Source organism: Mytilus edulis, chromosome 3 (genome assembly GCF_963676685.1).
Source record: "Mytilus edulis chromosome 3, xbMytEdul2.2, whole genome shotgun sequence".
NCBI lineage: Eukaryota > Metazoa > Mollusca > Bivalvia > Mytilida > Mytilidae > Mytilus > Mytilus edulis.
This window is the reverse complement of record NC_092346.1, coordinates 83,360,844-83,386,243: the sequence shown is the minus strand read 5'-3', so window position 1 is coordinate 83,386,243 and position 25,400 is coordinate 83,360,844. Positions and strand designations below refer to the sequence as shown.

Here is a 25,400-nt window from a genome sequence, read left to right as displayed (position 1 = left end):
CAGCATATAAATATTGTACAAATTACCCATAATGTGTACAAGTTTTAGTTTTAATACTTGAACAGTAAAATGTTTGATTGCAGAAAAAAAGAAATGCATATACAACTGCAAATAACCTATTGAACTATACAATGAAACAAGCAATAAATAATAATCTTTTTTAATAAAATATTAACAAGTCCATCCTTTAAATCCTTCTTGATCTATTATACAAGGTAGTTTTAACATGGGTAAATGTGGGGCAAAGATGACTTCTAAGTCTCTAACACATGTTTCAAATCCACCAATCACCAAATTGTTTATGAAATGTTTTGGAATTGTCACATGCTGGTTAGTTCTAGTCAAGGTTATCCTAGTAGTCACTTGATTGGACCATGTAAGACCCAGGGATGGAATATGCTTTCTGTGCCTGTCTTTAACATCCATTGAATCTGTTACCTGTGATTAATGAAGCAATAAAGCAAATTAATACATTTAAATATAATGGTTTTCATTTCATATTTAGTATTACCACAGTTACTTAGTATTCCAATTTTATTGTTTCTTAATTTATTCTTTACCTATTAATATCTGAAACTTTGAACAGTAAAAATGATCAGCAACAAAGATCTTCAAATAAGTATTTGACACTGTCATACATGTTAGCAACTATGTCACTGTACAGCCTTCGACAATGAAAAAAATGAGGCTATAAAAGGGCCAGACATGAAAAATATATAAAAATAAACAGCTGCGCCATGAGCGCATGATACGCCCGACGTCTTATGTGGAAGTCTTATGCAATAATCATAAATAGTTTCTGAGAAAGTTTTAAGCAATAACCATATATTGTTTTAGAGACACGGCGGGACATGTGAAACCCCCCACCCTGTTTTTTTTTTTTACAAAAAACTAAATATTACCAAAATAAAATTTTGAATCAAAACCAAAAAGTATACAGATCTTTACATTAATATAACAAAGAAGTGGGTAAAGTTTTAAGCAATAATCATAAATTATTTTTGAGATAAGGCGCGACATGTAAAAAACCCTCCCCTGTTTTACAAAATACTCAATAACTCAAAAATAAAATTTTGAATAATCACCAAAAAGTATACAGATCTTTAGATTAATAGAACAAAAAAGTGTGTAAAGTTTTAAGCAATAATCATAAATTGTTTTTGAGATACGGCACAACATGTAAAAAAAAACCTCCCCCTTTTTTACAAAATACTCAATAACTCAAAAATGAAATTTTGAATCATCACCAAAAAGTATACAGATCTTTAGATTAATATAATAAAGACATGTGTAAAGTTTAAAGCAATAATCATAAATAGTTTTTAAGATATGGCGCGACATGTAAAAAAACCCTCCCCCTTTTTTACAAAATACTCAATAACTCAAAAATGATATTTTGAATCAACTCCAAAAAGTATACAGATATTGAGATTAATATAACTAAAAAGAATTTAAAGTTTTAAGTCATAATCAAGAATCGTTTTTGAGATACAGAGCGACATGTGAAAAAAACACACCCCTGTTTTAGTTATAAAGTGCCGCAACTCAAAAAGTTTAAATCTTATTTTCACCAAAAAGTATACAGATCATTTGACCATCATAAAAAATAACTATATTAAGTTTCATGAAATTTGGATAAGTCGTTCTTAAGTTACAGTGCGACATGTTTACGCTGGACAGACGGACGGACAGACAGACGGACACCGGACATTTGTATACCATAATACGTCCCGTCAAAATTTTGACGGGCGTATAAAAAAGCAAGACCCTCACTGGTAGTAAAGGTTGTTTAAACTTCCACTCGTTGTCAAATATATAACTATCAAAATGAAATACGAAGGGCCTGATTTATGTAAAAAACAAGGTAAAATATTGAAATCTAAAACTTTACAATATACACATCAGTATTCCACAAAATAAAAACAAATATGGTGGTTACATTTGAGATGTTAACTTGCCTGATTCACACATACTACAGGAATATTATACTGGTTACTAAGCTGATGTAAACAAGCCCCCATGGATGCAAGGTCTTTTGATCTCTGAACCATATCTTTTTGGTCATATTCGCATCTGAACAGACTAGCAACTGAATCAACAACTACTAGTTTAATATCTCCTTTGGAAAGCAATATAGGTAATCTCTTTTGAATGCAGTATTTCAATCCACTCTAGAAAACAAAACAGACAGCATAAACAAATATTAGCTAATATTTTACATTTACATAAAATGTATGGAATGTCTACCGTTATTACACTTCCACGTTAGGTAGCAATAAACAGTTAGGAAAAAATATAAAAAGTTTTCCTCATAAATTTTACCATCCCCTTTTCATAATTTGCTTTCTTGCACTTTTAAGCTTACTGTTTGTGTCATATATGTGCATATGTATGTAATCAGAATCTTCCATAGATTTTATATCCAGTGTAAAATGGTAAAATATAATTTCTTTTGGGTGTATCCATGGCAAAAATCTGCATTTATTTGCTATAAAATATTGCAAAAAGGGGGGAAAAGATGTCACATATTTCCCCCAAATTTGGCCAAAAGTAGAATTTCAATTGTTTGAAGCCATACCTTTTCTGAAACTGTTTACATATATCTTTCAATAAATCCAATGAAAATCATATGTATTTCGTCTCATTTTTTTGTAAAATTGTGTGAAAAACTTTGTGTAGAAAAAAAGTGTTTGTAAACATTACATTAATTTCTGGACCGATGGCAGGTCTAGCTTAATGAAAATACAGAGAGTCAAACAGAAAAAAGCCTATAAAACATATAAAAAATAATCTTGATGTTCTTATAAACCATCTTTATTTTATTACACAATAACTTTCATATTGAAAAAATCAACCTGGGCCAAAATGCGAAACTAAACTCCTAACTGGGTATTGCTACCTTAATAGTAAATATTTTTTTCAAATTCTCCCTTTTACCTAAATTTCTGTGTTCTGCTAGCTAGAACGAGTAAAATACCCTTTTATTTTTGAAAATTGGTTGAGTAATGAATATTTTATGAAGGTTAGCAGTTGACACTGAAACGCGACAACAACTGATTGAAAGAACGGTGCCAAGTCAAAGTGTAAAATCTTGTTTCTACCTCAATTTTTGGCAAAACCTTAATAAATGTACCTCTTTTGTCAGTTTTTTAATGTTGAAAATCCTAATAAGATCTCTGATGATGCAAAATTGTACAAAATTTAGCAATTTCAAGCATAAAAATGTTAATCTTTATGTTTATTGCATACCAAAGACTTGATTAAAAAACTTAGTTATAGGGAACCATTTTTTACAGCTGAATCAACTAAACATTTAAAATATGTCAAAATGTAACATGATATCTTGATAAAAATAATAATTTAGTACATACGCAAGAAAAAATACAAAGCGTTTAATACTTAGGCTACTACATAAAGCGCAATCCTTCAGAAGCAAGGGTTAAGCCAATAGAATAAAAACAAGAGGCTCTCAAGAGCCTGAATCGCTCACCTTAATTCTTTTGGTTAAATCTCTCATCAATGATTATTTTGGCTTTTCAATTTATTTAAATGTTTTTTGGATCGTCCTATTTTCTTCAAAAGCCAAAAAAAATAATCATTTTCTCCTATGTTCTATTTTAGCCATAGGAGCTATGTTTCTTGACATACAAGGAAATAAAATATAAAATTTATACTAGATACTCTGAAACTCATTTAGCCTAAGTTTGGCTGAAATTGATACAGCAGTTTCAAAGGAGAAGATTTTTTAAAGTAAGTCAACATGATGAACAAATTGTGAAAAAAGTCTTTAAAGGGCAATAACTCCTTAAGGGGTCAATTGACAATTTTGGTCAAATTGACTTAATTGAAGATCTTACTTTGCTGAACATTATTGCTGTTTCCAGTTTATTTCTATCTATAATTATATTCAAGATAATAAACAAAAACAGCAAAATTTCCTTAAAATTATCAATTCAGGGGCAGCAACCCAACAACAGGTTGTCTGATTCATCTGAAAATTTCAGGGCAGATAGATCTTGACCTGATAAACAATATTACCCACGTCAGATTTGCTCTAAATGCTTTGGTTTTTGAGTTATAAGCCAAAAACTGCATTTGACCCCTATGTTCTATTTTTAGCAATGGCGACCATGTTTGTTGATAGATCATAACTGCGGATACAATTTACAAACAAGATACCCTAAGTCACATTCAGTTAAAGTTTGGAAGTATTTGGCCCAGTAGTTTCAGAGGAGAAGATTTTTGTAAAAGATTACTAAGATTTACGAAAAATGGTTAAAAATTGACTATAAAGGGCAATAACTCCTAAAGGGGTCAACTGACCATTTCCGTCATGTTAACTTATTTGTAAATCTTACTTTGCTGAACATTATTCCTGTTTACAGTTTATCTCTATCTATAATAATATTCAAGATAATAACCAAAAACAGCAAAATTTCCTTAAAATTACCAATTCAGGGGCAGCAACCCAACAACAGGTTGTCTGATTCATCTGAAAATTTCAGGGCAGATAGATCTTGACCTGATAAACAATATTACCCCATGTCAGATTTGCTCTAAATGCTTTGGTTTTTGAGTTATAAGCCAAAAACTGCATTTGACCCCTATGTTCTATTTTTAGCAATGGCGACCATGTTTGTTGATAGATCAAAACTTCGGATACAATTTATAAATAAGATACCCTAAGGAACATTCAGTTAAAGTTTGAAAGTATTTGGCCCAGTAGTTTCAGAGGAGAAGATTCTTGAAATAGTTTACGACGACAGACGACGACGGACGCCAAGTGATGGCATAAGCTCACTTGTCCCTTCGGGACAGGTGAGCTAAAAATGAGCCTGGTGTCAAAATGTATAATTTTGGTTGTTAAGGACTGTTGACAATGAAATTGACATGTATTGTCATTCTTAAACACTCAATTCCCTCAGAAGTTGATTTAGAATCGATATATCAATGGATTTGTTGTATGAAAAGTCTTAAATTATACAATTCTGAGCCTGGTAAGTATGCCATAAGATAGCAATAAACAGTTAGGAAAAAATATAAAAATTGATCCCTCATAAATTTTCCCATCCCCTTTTCATTGCTTTCTTGCACTATTAAGCTTACTGTTTGTGTCATATATGTGCATATGCATGTAATCAGAATCTTCCATAGTTTTTATATCCAGTATATAAAATGGTAAAATATAATTACTTTTGGGTGTATCCATGGCAACAATCTGCATTTATTAGCTATAAAAGGGGGGGGGGGAAGGGGAAAGATGTCACATATTTCCCCAAAATTTGGCCTAAAGTAGAATTTCAATCGTTTGAAGCCATACCTTTTCTGAAACTGTTTACATATATCTTTCAATAAATCCAATGAAAACCATATGTATTTCGTCTCAATTTTTTGTAAAATTGTGTGAAAAACTTTGTGTAGAAAAAAAGTGTTTGTAAACATTACATTAATTTCTGGATCGATGGCCAGTCTAGGTCAGGGGTCACCACACTTCAAAATTATAGGGAGAAGTCACTTCTCCCTGACAGCCAAACAGGGAGAAGTGAAGACCCAACAGGGAGACTTCAGGGAGAAGTGAAGGCCCAACAGGGAGACTTCAGGGAAAATCGACAGATCGCGTTTATACTTTTTATGAATAAAATATTCTAAGAATCTACACCTTTTTGTTACTTTTCTAATCATTTTTGCATGACAATTTAAGGAAATACATTTTGTAAGTCCTTGTCTTGCCATACGTGTAGTCTGAAATACTTTTTTATTTACATGTGTACCTATGCAAATTGTCATAAAAAATCATGACATAAGGACCATAAGTTAATGGCATAAGAGCTATGTTTATTCTGGTAGGTCTAAATGAATTGAAGATTTGACATGGATCAAATTATGCTGCATTTCAAAGACTTTAAAATTAAACCAAGTCCAAGAACCTTTTAAAACAAAAATAATAATCAATTATGAAAAGTTAAAATACGGTTTCACTGTCTTTCATAGCTAAAATCATGATTCAAAAATGTATCTGTTCTTAATAAGAATTCAGAGAGAAAACTGTTTGACATGTGTTGAACAGTTGAAAACGTAAAATAAACTGTTAATTTCAAATCGTGTACATGTAATCGCACATGTTTGCGGTATTTTTAGCCATAATAATACGGAGAGTCAAACAGAAAATAGCCCATAAAACATGTAAAAAATAATCTTAATGTTCTTATAAACCATCTTTGATGGCTAAATTAGTATGCAGCTGTCTAAAAAGGAATTTTATTACACAATAACTTTCATATTTGAAAAATCCACCTGGGTCAAAATGCTAAACTAAATTCCTAACTGTGTATTGCTACCTTAGCAATCTATATTATGTTTTTTTTTGTGTATGTGTATTTTTTTTTTTATGAGTTGGGTGTTGATTGCTGATTGCTGATGTGAGGCATTTTTTTGGAAAATAAACAAGAATGTGTCCATAGTACATGGATGCCCCACTCCCATTATCATTTTCTATGTTCAGTTGACCGTGAAATTATCATAGGGAACGTGTGTACTAAGTTTGAAGTTGATTGGACTTCAACTTCATCAAAAACTACCATGACCAAAAACTTTAACCTGAAACTCCCACTTTCATTTTCTATGTTCAGTGGACCATGAAATTGGGGTCAAAAGTGTAACTGGGCTCTAAAATTAGAAAGATCATACCATAAGCAACAAGTGTACTAAGTTTCAATTTGATTGGACTTCAGCTTCATCAAAAACTACCTTGACCAAAAACTTTAACCTGAAACTCCCATTTCATTTTCTATGTTCAGTGGACCGTGAAATTGGGGTCAAAAGTGTAACTGGGCTTTAAAATTAAAAAGATCATATCATAAGCAACTAGTGTACTAAGTTTCAAGTTGATTGGACTTCAGCTTCATCAAAAACTACCTTGACCAAAAACTTTAACCTGAAACTCCCATTTCATTTTCTATGTTCAGTGGACCGTGAAATTGGGGTCAAAAGTGTAACTGGGCTTTAAAATTAAAAAGATCATATCATAAGCAACTAGTGTACTAAGTTTCAAGTTGATTGGACTTCAGCTTCATCAAAAACTACCTTGACCAAAAACTTTAACCTGAAACTCCCACTTTCATTTTCTATGTTCAGTGGACCGTGAAATTGGGGTCAAAAGTCTAATTTGGCTTTAAAATTAGAAAGATCATATCATAAGCAACAAGTGTACTAAGTTTCAAGTTGATTGGACTTCAGCTTCATCAAAAACTACCTTGACCAAAAACTTTAACCTGAAGTCGGACGAACGAACGGAGCCACAGACCAGAAAACATAATGCCCCTCTACTATCGTAGGTGGGGCATAAAAAATAAGATTGGTTATAATTGCCAATGAAACAACTCTCAACCAGAGACCAAATGCCATAGTACTGTTTCCATTCTATGTACAACTAAATGGGACTATACAGCTGTAATAGTATTTCCTTCCTCTTTTCATTTTAAGAAGCTTCTGTGGTTTAACAGAGTTCAACATAAATATTAGTTCAATTGCCATGAACAAATGAAATGTCACAATCAGGTGACTATAAGATAGCTGTACTTTGCCTATGTGGCAATTAAATAATCACTTCAGAAATATAGAAAATAACCAAAATGCATTGTTTTAGGTTGCATTTCTGTAAATATTGACAATGCAATTTCCCATAGGAACTCCTTTTACGGCTAAAACTGTACCACTTTTACTATGAAGTTTTGAAAAAAATCTTATCCTAGAATTGAAAGTTCATATGCACTTCAATTTTTTTCAAAGGTCAAAATATAGGGCTGTGGGGCATATTTTCAACATTTACCTCGAATGAAGGGTTACCACAGATTTCAATGTAAACAATATGCACATGTATATTTACTGGTAACATTCCCAAGATATGTCTCTATGAGATGGAACACAGAGAGCATAACTGGGAACCAGTATGTAAACAAAATTAATTTTCTATGAATATTCTAAATCTCTCCAAAAGAGGCATGGTTTGAGAAACAGCTGCATTTACAAAGTGCAACCTTTAACATATTGATTCACGTGCATTCTTTCTCACACAGATCTATCTGAATGCAGATTCTGGAAAAAATAATCTAGAAGTTTCTTGAAAACAGAAAACTGATATCAATGACATTTTTTTTATCAGAAATTTAAATTTGGACAAGCTGTTTTCCATTTTTAACAAGTAAAATTTTGTGGTCATTTGCCAGAAGGAGAAGTTGATTAAAAGTTATGTCAACCCTGTTTTCATAAATCAAATTGTGATACATGTACTTACAATATCAGAAATATGTTCTATGAATATGTTGTCTCCATACTGTATTTTGTTTGATAATGAATTCACTTTAAGATTGAAATATTGGATCATCTGATGAAGACGTTTGTTTGGGAACACATCTTCTGTACAAATATAGGCTGCCCCTGAAACATATTATAAGTGTAAAATATAGGATATTTAATGAAAATAAAAGATACTGTTTCAAAGAAATTAACATATCAAATATTGACTGCTTGACTATAATTAATATGTATGTACTGAATAGCTAATTAAATCCTGGAAACATCTATCTGATAACCGAGCTAATCATAGTGACCGCCTTATATTTATGTTTGACCGAAATAATAATTGACCTATTCTGCATAGTGACTGAGGAGCACATCTAATACTGAAATCTTAACTAGACCACTACATACCTGTCAACTGACTCCACGGCTGTGACCCGAGATTTTTCACAATTCTGAGGGATCACCGGGACAACTGCCGCGTCATTCAATAACCCGAGAATAACGAAAATTACCCGTTTTCACCTGGATTTCTTAGCCTAGAGATTGATTTCATAAGTGATTTTCTTTTGAAATACCGGCAAATTCGTAATTCTTTCATGAACAGGAAGTTCAGCTACATGTAGCTGTGTAAACTGTCAAATTTAGTGACCCATTATGTGCATGGCTTCACTTGACAGCTTTGGTGTCAACACACTGTTAATAACACCAATTACCTTAGCTTTAGGTCGTAAATAATTTGTGTACAACTTGAGTTACTTCCCCTTTTTTGTCACCATTAAAATTGTTCCTTATATTTACGTTTTTGGGGTAAAAAAGATTAAATCTTGTACAAAAAGAATTCAATATTACTTTTCATTATTTTTATACCTTTATATTATTATAAAATATGTAGTTGAAAATTATTTTTTCATCTATACTTCCTTTAACTGTTTAACTTTATTTTACTATACTGTAATTTCAAGACAAGGCTGTTCAATCAGATGTTTAAGGGCTAAAAAGCCAGTCATTGACTTCACATAGTTCCAATTGAAGAATAAAAAATTAGCAATGATGTTTAAGGTTGAAGTCGATATCATGCATGTAATGGATACTCAAATGTAGTACATTGTATGAAGATCAATAAGAAAAGGAAATGAGGCAGTGTTACACAAATTTATCAAAAGCTTTTAAAAGTGCAATGACAAATTTTAGATTACTCAAACAAGTGAACATGTTTTGGAAACTTTGAATTATAAGAAAAATGTCCCCTAAATACTGAAATTCAGCTCGAAAAGTTTGTACGCATTATGACCTGATATTTCATTCTTCAATGCAGGTCATGACCTGCATTTTCATTGTCACAGGTTGACAGATATGCTACTAGAGAATGAAATTGAGGTCAAATGCCATGACATGTCAGGTGAACACTTATATACTTCTCAAAACCTAAGTAATTGAAAGTGAGGCAAATCTATATATATGCTTCTAATAATAGAACAGCATCCTGCAATTACACTGAAGAGATGAGTAAATGTTAATTTCTGTTCACTTAAAAACACTTTTGAGTATTGCCTCTAGATGTCCTCGTTTAATTCCTATGAGAAGGTAACACCTTCCGAAATGAAAGCTGATTTTTTTGTTTATCAACTATAGTTAAAGGAGGAGATAAGGCTTCTGCCCAATGCTAGGCAGTGTTGTCATAAGAGAAATAAAAAGTACGCTTAGATGAAGTAAAGAATCAGATGTACCTGAACATTGTTAGGTTGATTTTCAAAGCACTTTAAATATATAAGACCCCTTTACCAAGAATTTGTTTTACATGCACACATATAAAAATATGCGTTTTTTATATAATGAAATCATAGGTACACCACCTTGAATTACTGTACATTTAATGTTGCCTTATCTTACCTCCACTCAATCCTCCAAGAGTAAATGGCAGCTGTACATTTAATGTTGCCTAATCTTACCTCCAAGAGTAAATGGCAGCTGCACATTAAATATTGCCTACACTTACCTCCACTCAATCCCCCAAGAGTAAATGGCAGCTGTACATTTAATGTTGCCTTATCTTTCCTCCACTCAATCCTTCAGGAGTAAATGACAGCTGTACATTTAATATTGCCTACACTTCCCTCCACTCAATCCTCCAAGAGTAAATGACAGCTCTACATTAAATATTGCCTTCACTTACCTCCACTCAATCCTCCAAGAGTAAATGGCAGCTGTACATTCAATGTTGCCTTATCTTACCTCCACTCAATCCTCCAAGAGTAAATGGCAGCTGTACATTTAATATTGCCTACACTTACCTCCACTCAATCCTCCAAGAGTAAATGGCAGCTGTACATTTAATATTGCCTACACTTACCTCCACTCAATCCTCCAAGAGTAAATGGCAGCTGCACATTCAAACAAAGCTGTAGACACAGCTGAGTTTTACCAGCAGAGCTCTCCCCGGATATTTCTGTTATACCATGAGACAAAAGTCCACCACGTAAAGCTTCGTCGATGGATTTACATCCAGTTGTCAATTTCTTCAATGTGAGCTGACTAGGACATTTTTCTTCCAATATGTCCAAAGCTAGTAGGCAGATAAATAGATCAGATTACAGAATTGGATGAATATCAGAATTTCAAATGAAGGAGAAATGTTTTCACCTGGTTTTTATTGATTTATAATGACTGAACGTCTATGAGAACTCCTTTTTGTCAATTTAACTTAGTCATTACAATCATACAACCAGAGGCTGATTTAGGGGGTGGCCCTCCCCCTTTTTGTGGGAAAATTTTGGTTGGTTATATAGGGAATCACTGAAGCATGACGGAGTGGGCCCCCTCTTAGGCAGTCAGGGGGCCCCAACTTATGAAAATTTCTGGATCCGCAGGTGACAACAGAATATAGATATTAGAATATATATATCTTTAAAAATAGTTTGAAAACTGAACTTATCTTTAGATTGAAAATGAAATCATGAACCATAACATGTCAGAGGTCAAATATGAATTAAAAAATATTTCATTTACTGTTAATTCAGAAATCAGTGCACGTTTTTTTTATTTGAAAAATGCAATTGGGTTATTATAATAAATTAAACTTGCATTCTGATTATTGATACATAGATCATGTAAACCAACATGCAGATTATCCTGCAATCACAATAATGAAATTAACATTCTTATTTATTCTTATAAAATCTCAAATATAAATGTTTTCTGAATATACAGTAATGCAAGCAAAAACCAAAATTATCCAAATTAACAAAACAAGAACCGATATTGAATTTACCAAAGGATGTAAACCAGGGCCCATCATTTCCATTATCTCCCCTTTAACATGTTGTGGGATCATGAAATCTTTGCACAATGTAAAATCAAAGATAAACCACATGCTGCATTAATTGTTCACCTGAAACACAAGGCAGTTTAGGAACTGTTCTAGCAACTGCTTTCTTTAGTAATGACACGTCTCCTGAACTTAGTCCTGTTGACCTTTGAATATCTGGATTGGACAGACTCAAAACAGTTTCAAACTTTTTTATATTTGCTGAAACGAACAAAAAAGATAACAATAAACAAGGAGATAATTTATACATTTGTACCTACATTCCCAATTTAAAATATTATACATTTTAAAGACATTTATATTGACTGTGTTGTTAGAAAAATCACCAATTTTTGTAGTTCCAAATATTCTGATTTTTCACATTCTAAGTTTTCATGTACACTGGTCTCCTGTTGCAGACTTAACAATTAACTGCAAGGCCCATTGCCCAGGCTTGTAAACTCTACAAGCTAACAGAATCCAACTTTAAAAATTCTTTTATAAATTGAGCTTCAGTCTTGTGGACTCAAAACTTAATCGTGAAGGCTGCTCGTCACGTGAAAAATTCATGTGAAATATTGTCTTTTCATGAATATAACAAGTCTCTTTGTGTAAGTTAAAAATTTTAAAGATATTTCTTACTATAAAGTGGATGTCAGTTTTGTCTTTATACAATATTTTAAACAATCTTAAGAAAAGTTGTCTCAAATTCTCAATCTATACACATTCAATGTCCATTTGATTTTGAATAGCAACTTAATTATAAAAGTTTCAATCTTTGCTGCATAACCATACTCATAGTTTGTTTTATGTTAATATATGTTATTCATTCTTTGACTGTTTATAGATCTTTATCTATATACTGTTATGTATGTGTTTTTATATTCTGCCAAAAGCTCCAGTCTACAGTCACAGCAACTTTAAAATTGAGGAATAAAGTTGTGCACCCAAAAACTGTTGATACATGTACATATGAATCGTGATTTTTTTTTATATACTTATATTAATAGGTTTTTTTTCTTTGCTGTGAATACCACTGTCACTCTAATATAATTATAATCAATTTAACTATTGTCAGTTTATTGTCTTAATTTTGTCAAGGATTTGTATCACTGGCAGACCTATTTGGAAAATCACCGTGATTTTTGTAAAAAATTCGGTGTTTTTTGGCCAATCTGCGCGGAACGGATAATAAATAGAGGTTCATCGTAAATTTTCCGTTTTACAGAATATTTTGCGGTTCTCCGGAGATTTTCCATGTCTCAGGGAATTATCCGTTTGTCCGATAAAACGGGTGTGTATTGAGTCATTGATAGAACCAGTGATGCGTGAGCGACGGTTATTAAAAGGTCGGTTGTATAATCCGTTATGCGTGAGCGACGTTCAATCATTAATTGATCGTTGTATAATCCGTTAAGTGTGAGGGACGGTTGTATTGAGGTACAGATTGTGATATATGTAGAAGTTTACAGAACTACTAGTATCATTAATCGATTGAGATATAAGGAATTTTCAAAAATTTATCACATATGATAATGTTTCTGTAAATTTAGAGAGAAACAGATTATATATTTCTCGGGGTTAAAGGTTTACTTTTATGATGGAAAAATACATGTGTATTTCTGAGGCCGCAGATCATTTAAACTTCATTGGCAAATAGGAATTTTTAAAACGGTCTTGATCACCTGCTGATCCATTAATCTTTCAGAATGAAATGCACATTTATACCTCTTGGGGTTGAAGGCATATATTAGCAAAATTAACAATATGCTACGATGAGATAATAACTAGTTGCGAATTTTAGTCCGAATGTGTATATATATATGAGCATATGGACATACATTCATCTTTATAATTAATCAGTTCATCTGTCATTTGTTTTATTCAATTACTTTTCAATTGTGGTATAAATACAATTTTATCATTGTGTAAGACGATTTGAGAATAATGCTTTCATCGTAAATACTTCAGAAATTATAATTGATTCAAGAACCGTTTATTGGAACAAAAATAAAATGAACGGCCTGGAGGAAGTTCTAACCTTAGTTGATATCAGGGGTCAATTGGTATAGCAGTATGTTACGTAATACAACGATCGTCGATGCATAATATGCATATGTATGTATATAGTATGCATGCAACTGGATTTCGACAACTCGTTGGTTGTCTTTTAGACAAAGAAGTTCCATTTTAAAGATATCAAAGTACGTCAATGCACGTCTTGTAAACTAATCTGTTACTTTTTGAAATATAAATAAGTTATATTTAAAAGATTGGATGGTTATTTCACACGTATCAAAGTTCTTCTGTCATCATTACTTACTGTTTTTCAATTATTTTTTGAGAGTTCGATCTTAAAACTAAGTTCGTCCTGACATTTATGGAATATTTGCCACTGGAAGTTAAACAACCAACAATCAATCATCTTATTACAAAATTTAAAATATGCCTGAGCGATAATATTCTTTTAAATTTTAATGTGAAAGACAGTTTCTCCATTTATAAGAAGGCACTTCCAGGTCTAATGTTAAGTGTATCTAAATCCCGGGATTGAGATTTATTTACTATACTAGCAAAAAAAAAAAAGAAAAGAAAAGAAATGATGATACGTTTTTTTTTTAATAATTAAATAATTAACGTTAAAAATATATGTAATTAACTTGATCTAAAACTTGACCTCGCTCATAATAGAGAATGTTAAAAATCAATCGTGTCGACTGCACGGGATTGTCCAACGGCGGGAAATACCCTGTAACTATAAACACAGGTGATGTTACTGACCGATTGTGGAATGTCAATTAAAGGGTTAAAGTGATGTGTAATGATTGACATTATTGTGCGCTTGAAAGTTGAGGCTCTAGTAGGTTCATTTCAATTGATAATCGAAAATCGAAAATCATTTTTTTTCAAATCAACGATGAAGTTTTGGATATTATGGAAGGGATTTTTTTAAGGACAACGGAGGTACCTTAAAAGTCAATAGGAAAATATACAAATAAAATAATATAAAACAATTTCGAAGGTCACAACTTGTATCTTATAAATCAATGATAAAGCGACTTCATCAGTATTAACAGTTATAAGATTGCAATCAGATGACTTTCAATTTTGTTTGTGTTTCAGGAGTGGGAGTGTATAAGATTACCTTATATTACAATGTTTGTTGATATTGCTTGACCCTTATGGGTGTAATTTTGCAATAAAGATTAAAAATATATATTTTGGATGTTCCATTCTCAGCATTGTTTCTGGTCTTGTCTGTTCGTTTGTTCGTTCGTCCGTCTGTCCCGCTTCAGGTTGAAGTTTTTGGTCGAGGTAGTGTTTGATGAAGTTGATATCCAATCAATTTTAAACTTAGTACACATGTTCACAATGATATGATCTTTCTAAATTTAATGCCAAATTAGAATTACCTCATTTCCTCAGTCCACTCAGGGACTTTCTATACTAATTAAAGATAGTCCTTGGTCTGTTAAACATAGAAAATGATAGTGCGGATTGGGCATCCGTGTATACTAGTGACACATTCTTTTTTTTAATTTATTAAACTTGTTCTCAGTGGCAGATCCAGATTTTTTTTTATATATAAGGAGAGGGGAGACTAACTGATAATGTCATGAGAGGACCAGCTCCAGTCATTCTCAAGTGATTCCCTATATAATCAATATTTATTTTCAACAAAAGGGGGCGGACACCGTGTCATTCCCCCTTTATAGCCGACTGAGAAACTCAAAGGGCTGTTTAGGCAGTCTATGTCGTCAAAAGCTTCTATGCGTTGTATAGCCAGTCATTGAGTCAGTGTCGTTAAAAACCTCCATGATATCAATCAATCAAATCAAGACTATTAAAAACTCTCATCAACGCCATTCCCCACTAAATCCGGCTCTGGTTCTATTAATTTCATTACTTCTTCAACATACTAGTATCGGGAGCATGTGAGTATGGTAGCACTCCGTAGATAGGTCTGTAGTTTTGCATGTATGACACTAACAGTTGGCCTAACGTATTAGAAGGCCAGTGTTGGAAGGTTATTCAACATTCTGTGGCTCAATTGTAACTATATTTTCTGTGAAGTGCTACCTAAGCCGTGGCCTGGTGAACCCTACCCATTTTTGTCAAAGGATTTTCCAATAGCACATCGAAACACTTCCAGCATTCTATATTTTTTTTCACCAAAAAAATTGTACCTCAGCATAATACAGGTCATGAGGTACATTTGTTTGAGGAGGGGGTTTCAATTACTGTTTAATTTCCTGTTACTACGAATTTTCGGGATTTTTTTTTCATCAGATTTGCCCTGTTGTCTTTTCTTTTAACTCCGTGTAAACCCTCACACGCGATGTTTACAGAATTATTTGTTTGTAAAATCAAATTTGTTGTATTACCTCTTTTATCAAAATAATATTTAGTTAGCTTTATTAGCGCCTTTTCAAAGTCCAAGCATTGAACATTGCAAACACATATAAATATTTTCAAATGAATTAGAAAATATCTTCCCAAATCGACAGAGAGATATTTGCCACTGGTCTTTACCCAGTTAACGATTCACTCTTAAATGCATTTCTCAAAAAACGATGGGAAACAGAAAAAACCAGACTATATCTTTTGGATAAACAGCCAAGGACATTTCCAGACATGAATATTACTGCATGGACCATCGCTTAAAAGTTTTGTGACAGAACAGACTTACAACTTTACTATAGTACATGTACAGTGCTTAGAACTCTCATAATTTTACTCCAGTTTACATAGTGCATTATTTTATGTTTTATGATAACAGAACTTTGTTTTATCAAGGTTTATCATAACTCGTATGGTTTTATGATAACTGATTTCTGAGGAATATGTTTAATAATGTAAACTTTATTTAAAGATACGTTTTTTCCAATTGGCGCTAAAGAAAAGCACCATATGAATATTCATGAACCTACAACGATTGCTCAAAATCGTGATTTAAAAATCCTGTTTGTGAGATGTAGATTCATTTTAATACCGAAATTTCGTCTATATATTAAGTTTCACAAGTGTATAACACGGAGAAGCTATCAGAAGGTACATTACTTCCATTTTGTTTGGGTGTGAACCATCGATGTTTACAGCAATATCAAAGAATAAGATGATGATGGTAGAAAGAACTATGGGCGTCATGTGGCAAATATTACATGCATATCGGACCATGAGTTGTCAATCTGTATGAAAAGATTTCCAATACAAACATATTATTGAGAAGGAATGTTAACATGCTCTCGTACTAGTATTACAGGGTTCTTGTGTCGTTCACCTTAGACACACATCTTTTTAACGATGTTTAGGATAAAAAAAAAGACAGAACCAATTTAATGTCATATATCCCTATTTTTTAATATAACTATAACAAGAATACCCCTATTAAGCGGACAAGCAGTTTATTCTTTTTTCTGTTATTGAATATTGAATACCAAGAAGGAAAGTAAATCCCGAAATTAATTTGAAACTTTGATACTCAATAGTTTTCCAGCAAAATATTCACAACCCTTGGGGATAATTAGTGATTGTCCAGTGGCATGTATAACATGCATGTCGGAACAGGAAATGTTGCATAATGTACTTTCAGAACCATGTTCACATCATTATAAATTATAGCCAACAATTGAGACGACAACTCCTTCCTTTGTTCGAGAACAATCTTGTTGAAATAGAAATCTGTGATTTTACTATGTCCATAACTTCGATGAACCCAAAGCAAGTTAAATATCGACCTGTATTTAATTCAAATAAGTTCTCTTCTTCTTCTTCGTCCATCGACATCCCATGATAACATACTCAGTCTGTTGTCATACGAGGACTAGTTTATTTACAGAACTTTTAACCCAAATAAACAAAATGTATGTTTCTTTCTTATGTTCAATGTAAAAATGTATATAATTTTGAATTGCAACTATCTATAGTTCCGTAACTTTCTATCAAGGCGTATTAAAGAATGGTCGAAAAGTGCGTATATTTTTGTTAAATCAATATTTCTTGTACGTTTCAAACTGTCCTTCACTTTTGAGAACGAGTACTTACATTTCCCCAAATTTACCCTTGGAAAAAATGTGAAAACAGATTTTTATTTTATCAAATCTTTTTTTTTTGAATTATTTAGATTTTTATAAATAATATTCTTTACAACAGAAATGTAATTTATAAACAAGCTTATGCGTTTAGTAATGACTAGTATATCGGACACGCAAGACAGAGATTTATACTATACACCTGATAGTTCAAAAGTTATCGGTCGTATACACTGATCAATACCCTTAGAAGTGAAGCGATGCATGAACTTGCAAGTCCGACAGGAAATCGCTTGAATACCTGAACGTGTCACCTCACAATACATTTGGGAGTAATACCTTTAGCCATGCTGGTGATCAGACAAGGGAAGGTACAAATTTATTTAAATAAGTTTATTACATAAAAGAATTATGAACAAATTAGATTTTCGAAAACAATTTTCACGGAACACTTATTTACGCTCATTTATGACTTTGAACTATGACTTTTTCACCAATTCCCATATAAACAGTTAAGTAGACAGAGACATCAATATCAGCCCAAGGGCCTTTAGGCCCGAGGGATGATATTGGTCGAGGGTGATACGGCATATGATACGGATTTTGCCATGTATTATTCTCTATATATTATACATATTATATATTATACATATAACAGTATTTTTAAAATTTTTTTTTCATATATATTATACATATAACAGTATTTTTTTTAATTTTTTTTCATACATATATCACTAAAATTCAAGCGACTATGAATTCACGAACACGTGGCTGTTGACACATTACACACAATATACTTAAAATACCTGGGTCAATTTACACTTCTGGTTTATTGTCCCTTTAACCAGCCAGTGTATCTGTGTGTGATGTATTTATCTACCGTGCAAGGGTTGTGCAGCCAGTCAAGGTCGTTAAATGTATCTCTAGCTCCATTGACAGACTCCCATAATATATTCGAAAGCGGATTCCGGATTTTGAAAAAAAAAAAAGAATGTGGAAGGACGTAAAGACAACATTACAAATTGGACTAGTGTACATGCAACATTCAATCTATTTCTTGTGTGACAGTTTACTGACTGTCAAACCCGTGTTCAATTTATTATTTTGATATGGTTCCATCATTCGAAAATAAGTTATTAAAATCTCAGTAGGCTAAAACAAACTACTGGATTTTACCCACAGAGTGCAACAAACACAGGTCACGGAAATGGTTTCTACTACTTCAAACTTTGGCAATCTAAAATAAAATCTAATCAGTCAATTTTACAGTATCACAATTTCATGTAACAGAAGAAGATAGTGCCTTGAAGATAGCTGAGTAAAATAAATATTTTTTTAAACAAGATATATGTAGGGAGCTCTATTTTTAACCAACCCGCGCATGAACAGATTCATTTTTTCTTGTATTTACTTCCTGAATGACACAACTCTAGAAATGTTTGCCACTGGACATCAATTTAAAAATTAAATAGAATCAGACAGTCAGGCTCGAGCAAAAAACCTTGAGAACGGAACTTTATAGCAAGATATATACTATAGTGTATACAGATTGTATTTGAACACATACGAGGGTCTTGAATATTGTCTTATAGTTGTAAGTAATTTTTCTGTAGTCTTCATATTTTCCCCCATTATTCTATATTCTTTGTTTTCTTGGTGTCTATTTTATTTACTTTTTTGGCCCTTTGTTGTGCACTTTTTGTCCATATATATTCTCTCTTCTTCTATATAAATCCTATTCAAACCCTTATAAACATACACAATCAAAATGTTCAACTCAAAACCCCAGTTGACTTGTCATCCATGGAGTTTTTCTCAACCGTTGAGAATATAACAAATGCTAAATGAGTCCGTTTAAAAAAAAGATGTGGTGTGATTGCCAATGAGAAAACTCTCGTTAAGAGACCATATGCCACAGAAATTAACAACTATACATGTAGGTCACCGTACGGCCTTCAACAACGAGCACAGCCCATACTGCATAGTCGGCTATAAAAGGAGAAAAAGTCTAGGAGTCCATTACTGATATTACATATATATATGATTAATGTATCACGTATACGTCTGATGCTTAGTTGTTGGCTCTGCTGGAAGGCAAAATATTTAGCTCTTTACTGACTAGTATTTAACAACTGAAACTAGATAAGTTATGAAAATCAAGGAATCTATACATGCTATAACAGCAAATTTAAACGGAACCAAAACGCAAATTAGTAAAATAATAAGTATACAACTAGCATTTCAGCATTTTAATATTGGTAATTATTAATGATTTAATGCGTAAATAAGTTATCCTACACAGTGGAACAAATGGGAAGCCAAAGTACGTTAATGTCTGGATTAATCTTCTGCAAAAACAATGTCATTTTGTTTATTTTATCTGGTTAAATCTTCTGACATCAGACTCGGACTTCTTTAGAACTGAACTTTAAATGTGCGTATTGTTATGCGTTTACTTTTCTACATTGGCTACTAGAGGTATAGGGGGAGGGTTGAGATCTCATAAACATGTTTAACCCCGCCGCATTTTCCCGCCTGTCCCAAGTCAGGAGCATCTGGCCTTTGTTAGTCTTGTATTATTTTAATTTTAGTCTCGTGTGTACAATTTGGAAATTAGTATGGCGTTCATTATCACTGAACTAGTATATATTTGTTTAGGGGCCAGCTGAAGGACACCTTCGGGTGCGGGAGTTTCTCGCTACATTGAAGACCTGTTGGTGACCTTCTGCTGCTGTTTTTCTATGGTCGGGTTGCTATCTCTTTGACACATTCCCCATTTCCATTTTCAATTTTATTTCAATAAACTGACTTAAATAAAATTTAAGCAAGTTAAACTGTAAGCTTGCCGCCGTTGATACCCCCGCCGAAATATTTCAGTTCACAGGAAGTTGTTGAGAAATGAATCTGAAAACGCACCACACGGTACAACTTACTTGCATCAACCCTGTAACCAAATTGATAGATACGAAAAAGATAGATACGAAAAAAATTTACTTAAATAAATGTTTACATGTAATGTATGACGTACTTAAAATCATCTTTGTGTAAAGAAACGTTTGAATTGGCTGATCTTTTTGTAAAGCATGCTATTTTGACGGTTACGGATTCAGACTCATTAAAGATGCAAACGATGCAAACGGCTATGCTCGCACATGTTTTGATCATTTCTTTCAAACACATACGTTTGCAAAGTTTACATAAACTTTGACAAACTATGCAAACGCTAAAAATGCGTCTGCAGTTTGTCGTTTGTTAGTACAAACGCTGCATTTTTTTCTAACTTCAACCTGATTAAACGAAGTATTTGTTTCTACGTTTGTAAAAAAGTCTGATTACTAACAACATGTGCATGCATTATTGAAAATTCAAACAGGGTCATTAAAGATTTATCAAACGATGTATTTGTTTCTACTCGTGTAGAAAACAGTAACACACGCGACACAACGTTTACAAAATTCTTGTTAGAAAGAAATGCGGCCTAAGAAAAATCTTGTTACAATCACAAGAAGTCTTGATAGGTCGTAAAATAAACTTCCCATCACTTTATTCTTTTCACATGTCAATTTAAATAAAAAAATTCGCAACGATGTCATAATTGAAAGCACGAGGAAGGCTGGCCAAAATGTTCAACTTGCGGCTAGTGATTGACAGGTATGATTATATCTTGGGGCTCTTGTGGGGAGCGTGGTGTCGGACGGAAAAAAGATTTCCAGTATTCATATATATATAAATGTCGATCTAATGTGGAAAATTGTGAGGTTTTTTTTAATAGCACAAAGAAAAAGACGTTAGAAGAGTAACAATGTGTAACTATAAACGAATTACTCGTTTATAATCTACGAGACTGATCAGATCGAAGTTTGATAAAAAAAAAAAAAAAAAAAAAAAAAAAAGCATTCAATATCAAACCTTCTTGGTTGGAGAAAACATGTTCAATGTATACCTGCAAATATGTCTTAATAAATTATATTGTGTATTTAAATTATCTCCATTGAATACAATACAATTTATTAAATGTATCTATGATATCCTCCATAAATAAATATCTGAACAGGTAAAGTTAAATTCGGATCAACAGATTGATTTACGACCTTCCGCTTGTCCATGTTGTATTGCAAAAATATCACAGCACTGCAGGTATTGCTCACATTAGACAAGTGTCAAATCAGTATGACATAATGTCGGATTACGGCATCTGCAGTAATTAAGAGTCTGTTTTTACAGGAACTGATTTATCTTAACATGACAATAAAGAAGAATTTTGTAAGGTGAACATATTTGTAGTATTGCAAAGTTACCACGTGCATTTTCCTGTTCATTGGTCACATTTAAATAGATTATTCTTTATTGAACTAAATTCGATATTTAAATTGCAAGTAACTTTAATATCAAAACCACCGCTTTTTATTTCTCGACTGAAAAGGGTAATAAGACGGTTATTTTTATCTGACTATAAACAGTGTATATAATCACAACGATCTATTAATATCCGTTGCTCACAGATAACGGATTATACAACGATCTATTAATAACCATCGCTCACGCATCACTGGTTCTATCACTGACTCAATACACACCAGTTTAATCGGACAAACGGATAATTCCCTGAGACACGCGGATAATTCCCTGAGACACGGAAAATCTCCGGAGAACCGCAAAATATTCTGTAAAACAGAAAATTTACGATGAACCTCTATTTATTCTCCGTTCCGCGTAGATTTGCCAAAAATCGCGGTCATTTGCCAAATAGGTCTACCAGTGTATATAACCATGTATATGGCAAGCCAAAGTGGACAAAAAGAGCTATTTTTTAATATTAGAAAATGATTTTTTAATATTAGAAAATAAAATCATTTTAATATTAGAAAATGATTTTTTAATATTAGAAAATGATTTTCTAATATTAAAAAATCATTTTCTAATATTAAAAAAATAGCTAGAAAAAATCATTTTCTAATATTAAAAAATAGCTCTTTGTGGCAAGCCAAAGTGGACAAAAAGAGCTATTTTTTAATAATAAAAAAATCATTTTCTAATATTAAAAAATCATTTTCTAATATTAGAAAATAGCTCTTTTTGTCCACTTTGGCTTGCCATACATGTGAATGTGTTTGTGCTAATAAATAGTGTCTGTTGTCTATATAAATATATTAAAGTTTGTCATGTCAATGAGTTAAGGTTATGATAACTGTCACAGTAAATGTTGATACTGATAGAAATTTTGGTTTCTGAATAGTTTAAAATTTGTGTGTGTGTCTCCTCCAATAGAAATTTTAAACTGACCTAAAATCAAATCTCTTAAAAAAATATTAACCTTTTATCAATGCATGAGTAATTCTTGGATTAATGTCTAGTTGTGACAGTTGTTCTGACATTTACTGACAGTATTTTAGAAAATACCAAACTCAACATTTCCCGCCAAAACCATATTTAACTTCCGTTTCCGTTTCGGAACGTAAACATTGATTTTCATTTGAGACTTTTAAAACGATAGAAATACAAACCATGTCATGCCAGCTCTCTGTATTTGCTCATTTCCAAGAAGTCTCATCACTAAGAGAATATCTCTTTCCCTGCTTAAAAGATGAATCGACACAGAAAAGTAACAGTGGTGGTGAGACTGTTTTGTAAAATAAAGGGGGGTGGGGTACATAATCGAGACTGTTTTGTAAAAAGTGTGTGGGGGGGGGGGGGGGGGGGGCTACATTCGTAGGTCACCTCGGGTCCATTTGCCCATAGACGGTTCGTCCTGTTCGACTACATTTTAAATAAGAAAATACGTTCGTGTAATTAAAATCGTATAAAATTTATGAGAGAAGAAAAAAAAAATCATTTTAGATTTATGTCTAGTAATCTGACTGACCAAGGATTGGTATAGTATTTTTATGGTTTAGGAAGTAATCTGTAGGTTTGTACATACAACCCGTTCTGGCTACATCAGTTCTATGTAAATATTGTAAGTAAGGTAACCGGGGCCAATATATGTTGAGTAAGCTTAGATAAGACAGAATGTCAACATTCTGTTAATTGCTGGTATGCCTTCCTACAACATTGAAGGAAGGCTTCTGAAAAATAATTTCTCATAATAATTTGTTCTTCATGTCGAGCTGATTGGCGTCAATGTATTTCTTGCCATTAGTCTGCCAATTCCTGCTATTGACCCTGCAATCAGAGATCCCAATAAGCTGTCTCCCTTAAACGCAGACTAAAAATGTTCCAAATCACCAGTAATAAAATTGCCATTCCATAGGATGACATTCAACATTTTGTCCAAATTGAAAGCAAGGCAAACACAACTAGTGAGTGCTTCAAGGAAAAACTCACCAGAGAAATTCTCCTTGAAAATTACCCATACCTACATGCATAATTCATAATTTTTTTTTATCTTATTATCTATTATGAAAATAACAATCTTTTAATTCAAACTAAGAAAAAAAACCACATCAAACAATTTACTTACTTACTTATAGTTACTTATAGTTGATTTCCAGTACAGGATCCCTCAAGGTTCCTCTTCACCAGACTCGTAACTTAATGTGTTTCTTATACTATTTTGACCGTGACTTCCGGATATTTCTGCTCTATAGTCATTATAGTATAATTCTTCGTCTAACCAATATTTGTCTAGTCGATTTTTGAATGAATTTATCGATGGTGACTTTGTTATTTTATCTGGTAGTTTGTTCCAGGTTTTAGCAATTCTAACAGAGAAAGAGTGTTTACGGATATTAGATTGGAATCTTTGATGAACTACTTTATTACTGTTGGTCCTACTACTACATCTTTGTTGAGAATCTTCTGCCTTTCTTAAAAATGAGCTAACTTCTTTGTCGTAGTGTCCGTTCATTGTTTTGAAGGTTTCGATCATGTCTCCTCTTATTCTCCTATAGGATAATGTAGGTAAGCCTAGTTTTTTTAGTCTCTCTGGGTAGCTCATGTCTTTTAGCCCTGGTAGTTGTTTTGTTACCCTTCTTTGAACACCTTCTATTTTGTCTATATCTTTCTTTTTGTATGGGGACCAGACTGAGCTGGCATAGTCTAGGTGTGTTCTAACCATGGTTTTGTATAGTGGCATGAATGTCTCTATTCCCAGGTATTTAAATGTTCTTCTAAGAACTGCGAATATGGAGTTTGCTTTGTTCACTTTTTCACTAATGTGGTTTTCAAATGTGAGTTCTGCATCAATGAGGACTCCAATATCTTTTTCCTCTTTAACTTGTGCTATAGGATGATTTAGTAGGTTATAGATTGGTGGATGGTCAGTGCTATTAGATTTCTTACTTATTTTCATATATTTACATTTTTCTGGGTGAAATTTTAGTAGCCATTTGTCACTCCAGGATTCCATCTTATTAAGATCTTCTTGTAAAATTTGTCTGTCATTTTGTGTTTTAATTATTCTGAAGATCTTAGGCCAGGATTTTTTAATTTGTTGGTTTACGGATCCGCCGACCCGATTTTTCCGATTTCCAGAATAAAAATAAAATTGACTTTTCATGCTTTTTTATTCCCGCCGACCCTAGCAAATGCATTATCCCTGAAAAATAATTAAATAATTTTTTTTTATGAAATGAAATGCATTAATCACTAACAAAATTGATAACACTTTCTGTTGTGAAAAAATAAAACTTCCAGTTTACGTTTCTAAAAATAGACAAATCAATTATAACTGACCTTGAAATGTCGTTTGCGCAAATAATATTGCGGAACGAAACTTGTTTTTAAAACCAATTACACAATAAGTTCGTTTCCCTTATTTGTCA

The 25,400-nt window shown here is 32.6% G+C and overlaps 2 protein-coding genes across 2 annotated transcripts in view; one reads left to right on the top strand and one right to left on the bottom strand.

Moving 5' to 3' along the window:
• Positions 1-144: 144 nt before the first annotated feature.
• On the bottom strand, positions 145-23,101 carry LOC139514556 (DNA repair protein XRCC3-like). Its single transcript, XM_071303933.1, has 6 exons — positions 22,952-23,101; positions 11,690-11,827; positions 10,652-10,864; positions 8,294-8,436; positions 1,959-2,171; positions 145-438 (listed from the first exon to the last, which is right to left on the bottom strand). The coding sequence occupies exons 1-6, from the start codon at positions 23,010-23,012 to the stop codon at positions 172-174; spliced, it is 1,035 nt and encodes a 344-aa protein (XP_071160034.1). The 5' UTR covers positions 23,013-23,101; the 3' UTR covers positions 145-171.
• LOC139514555 (rab3 GTPase-activating protein non-catalytic subunit-like) overlaps positions 23,067-25,400 on the top strand; it is a 56,079-nt gene continuing 53,745 nt past the window's right edge. Inside the window, exon 1 of the mRNA XM_071303932.1 lies at positions 23,067-23,251. Coding sequence (XP_071160033.1) covers positions 23,143-23,251 — 109 coding nt within the window. The 5' untranslated portion in view covers positions 23,067-23,142. The remainder of the gene's footprint in view (positions 23,252-25,400) is intronic.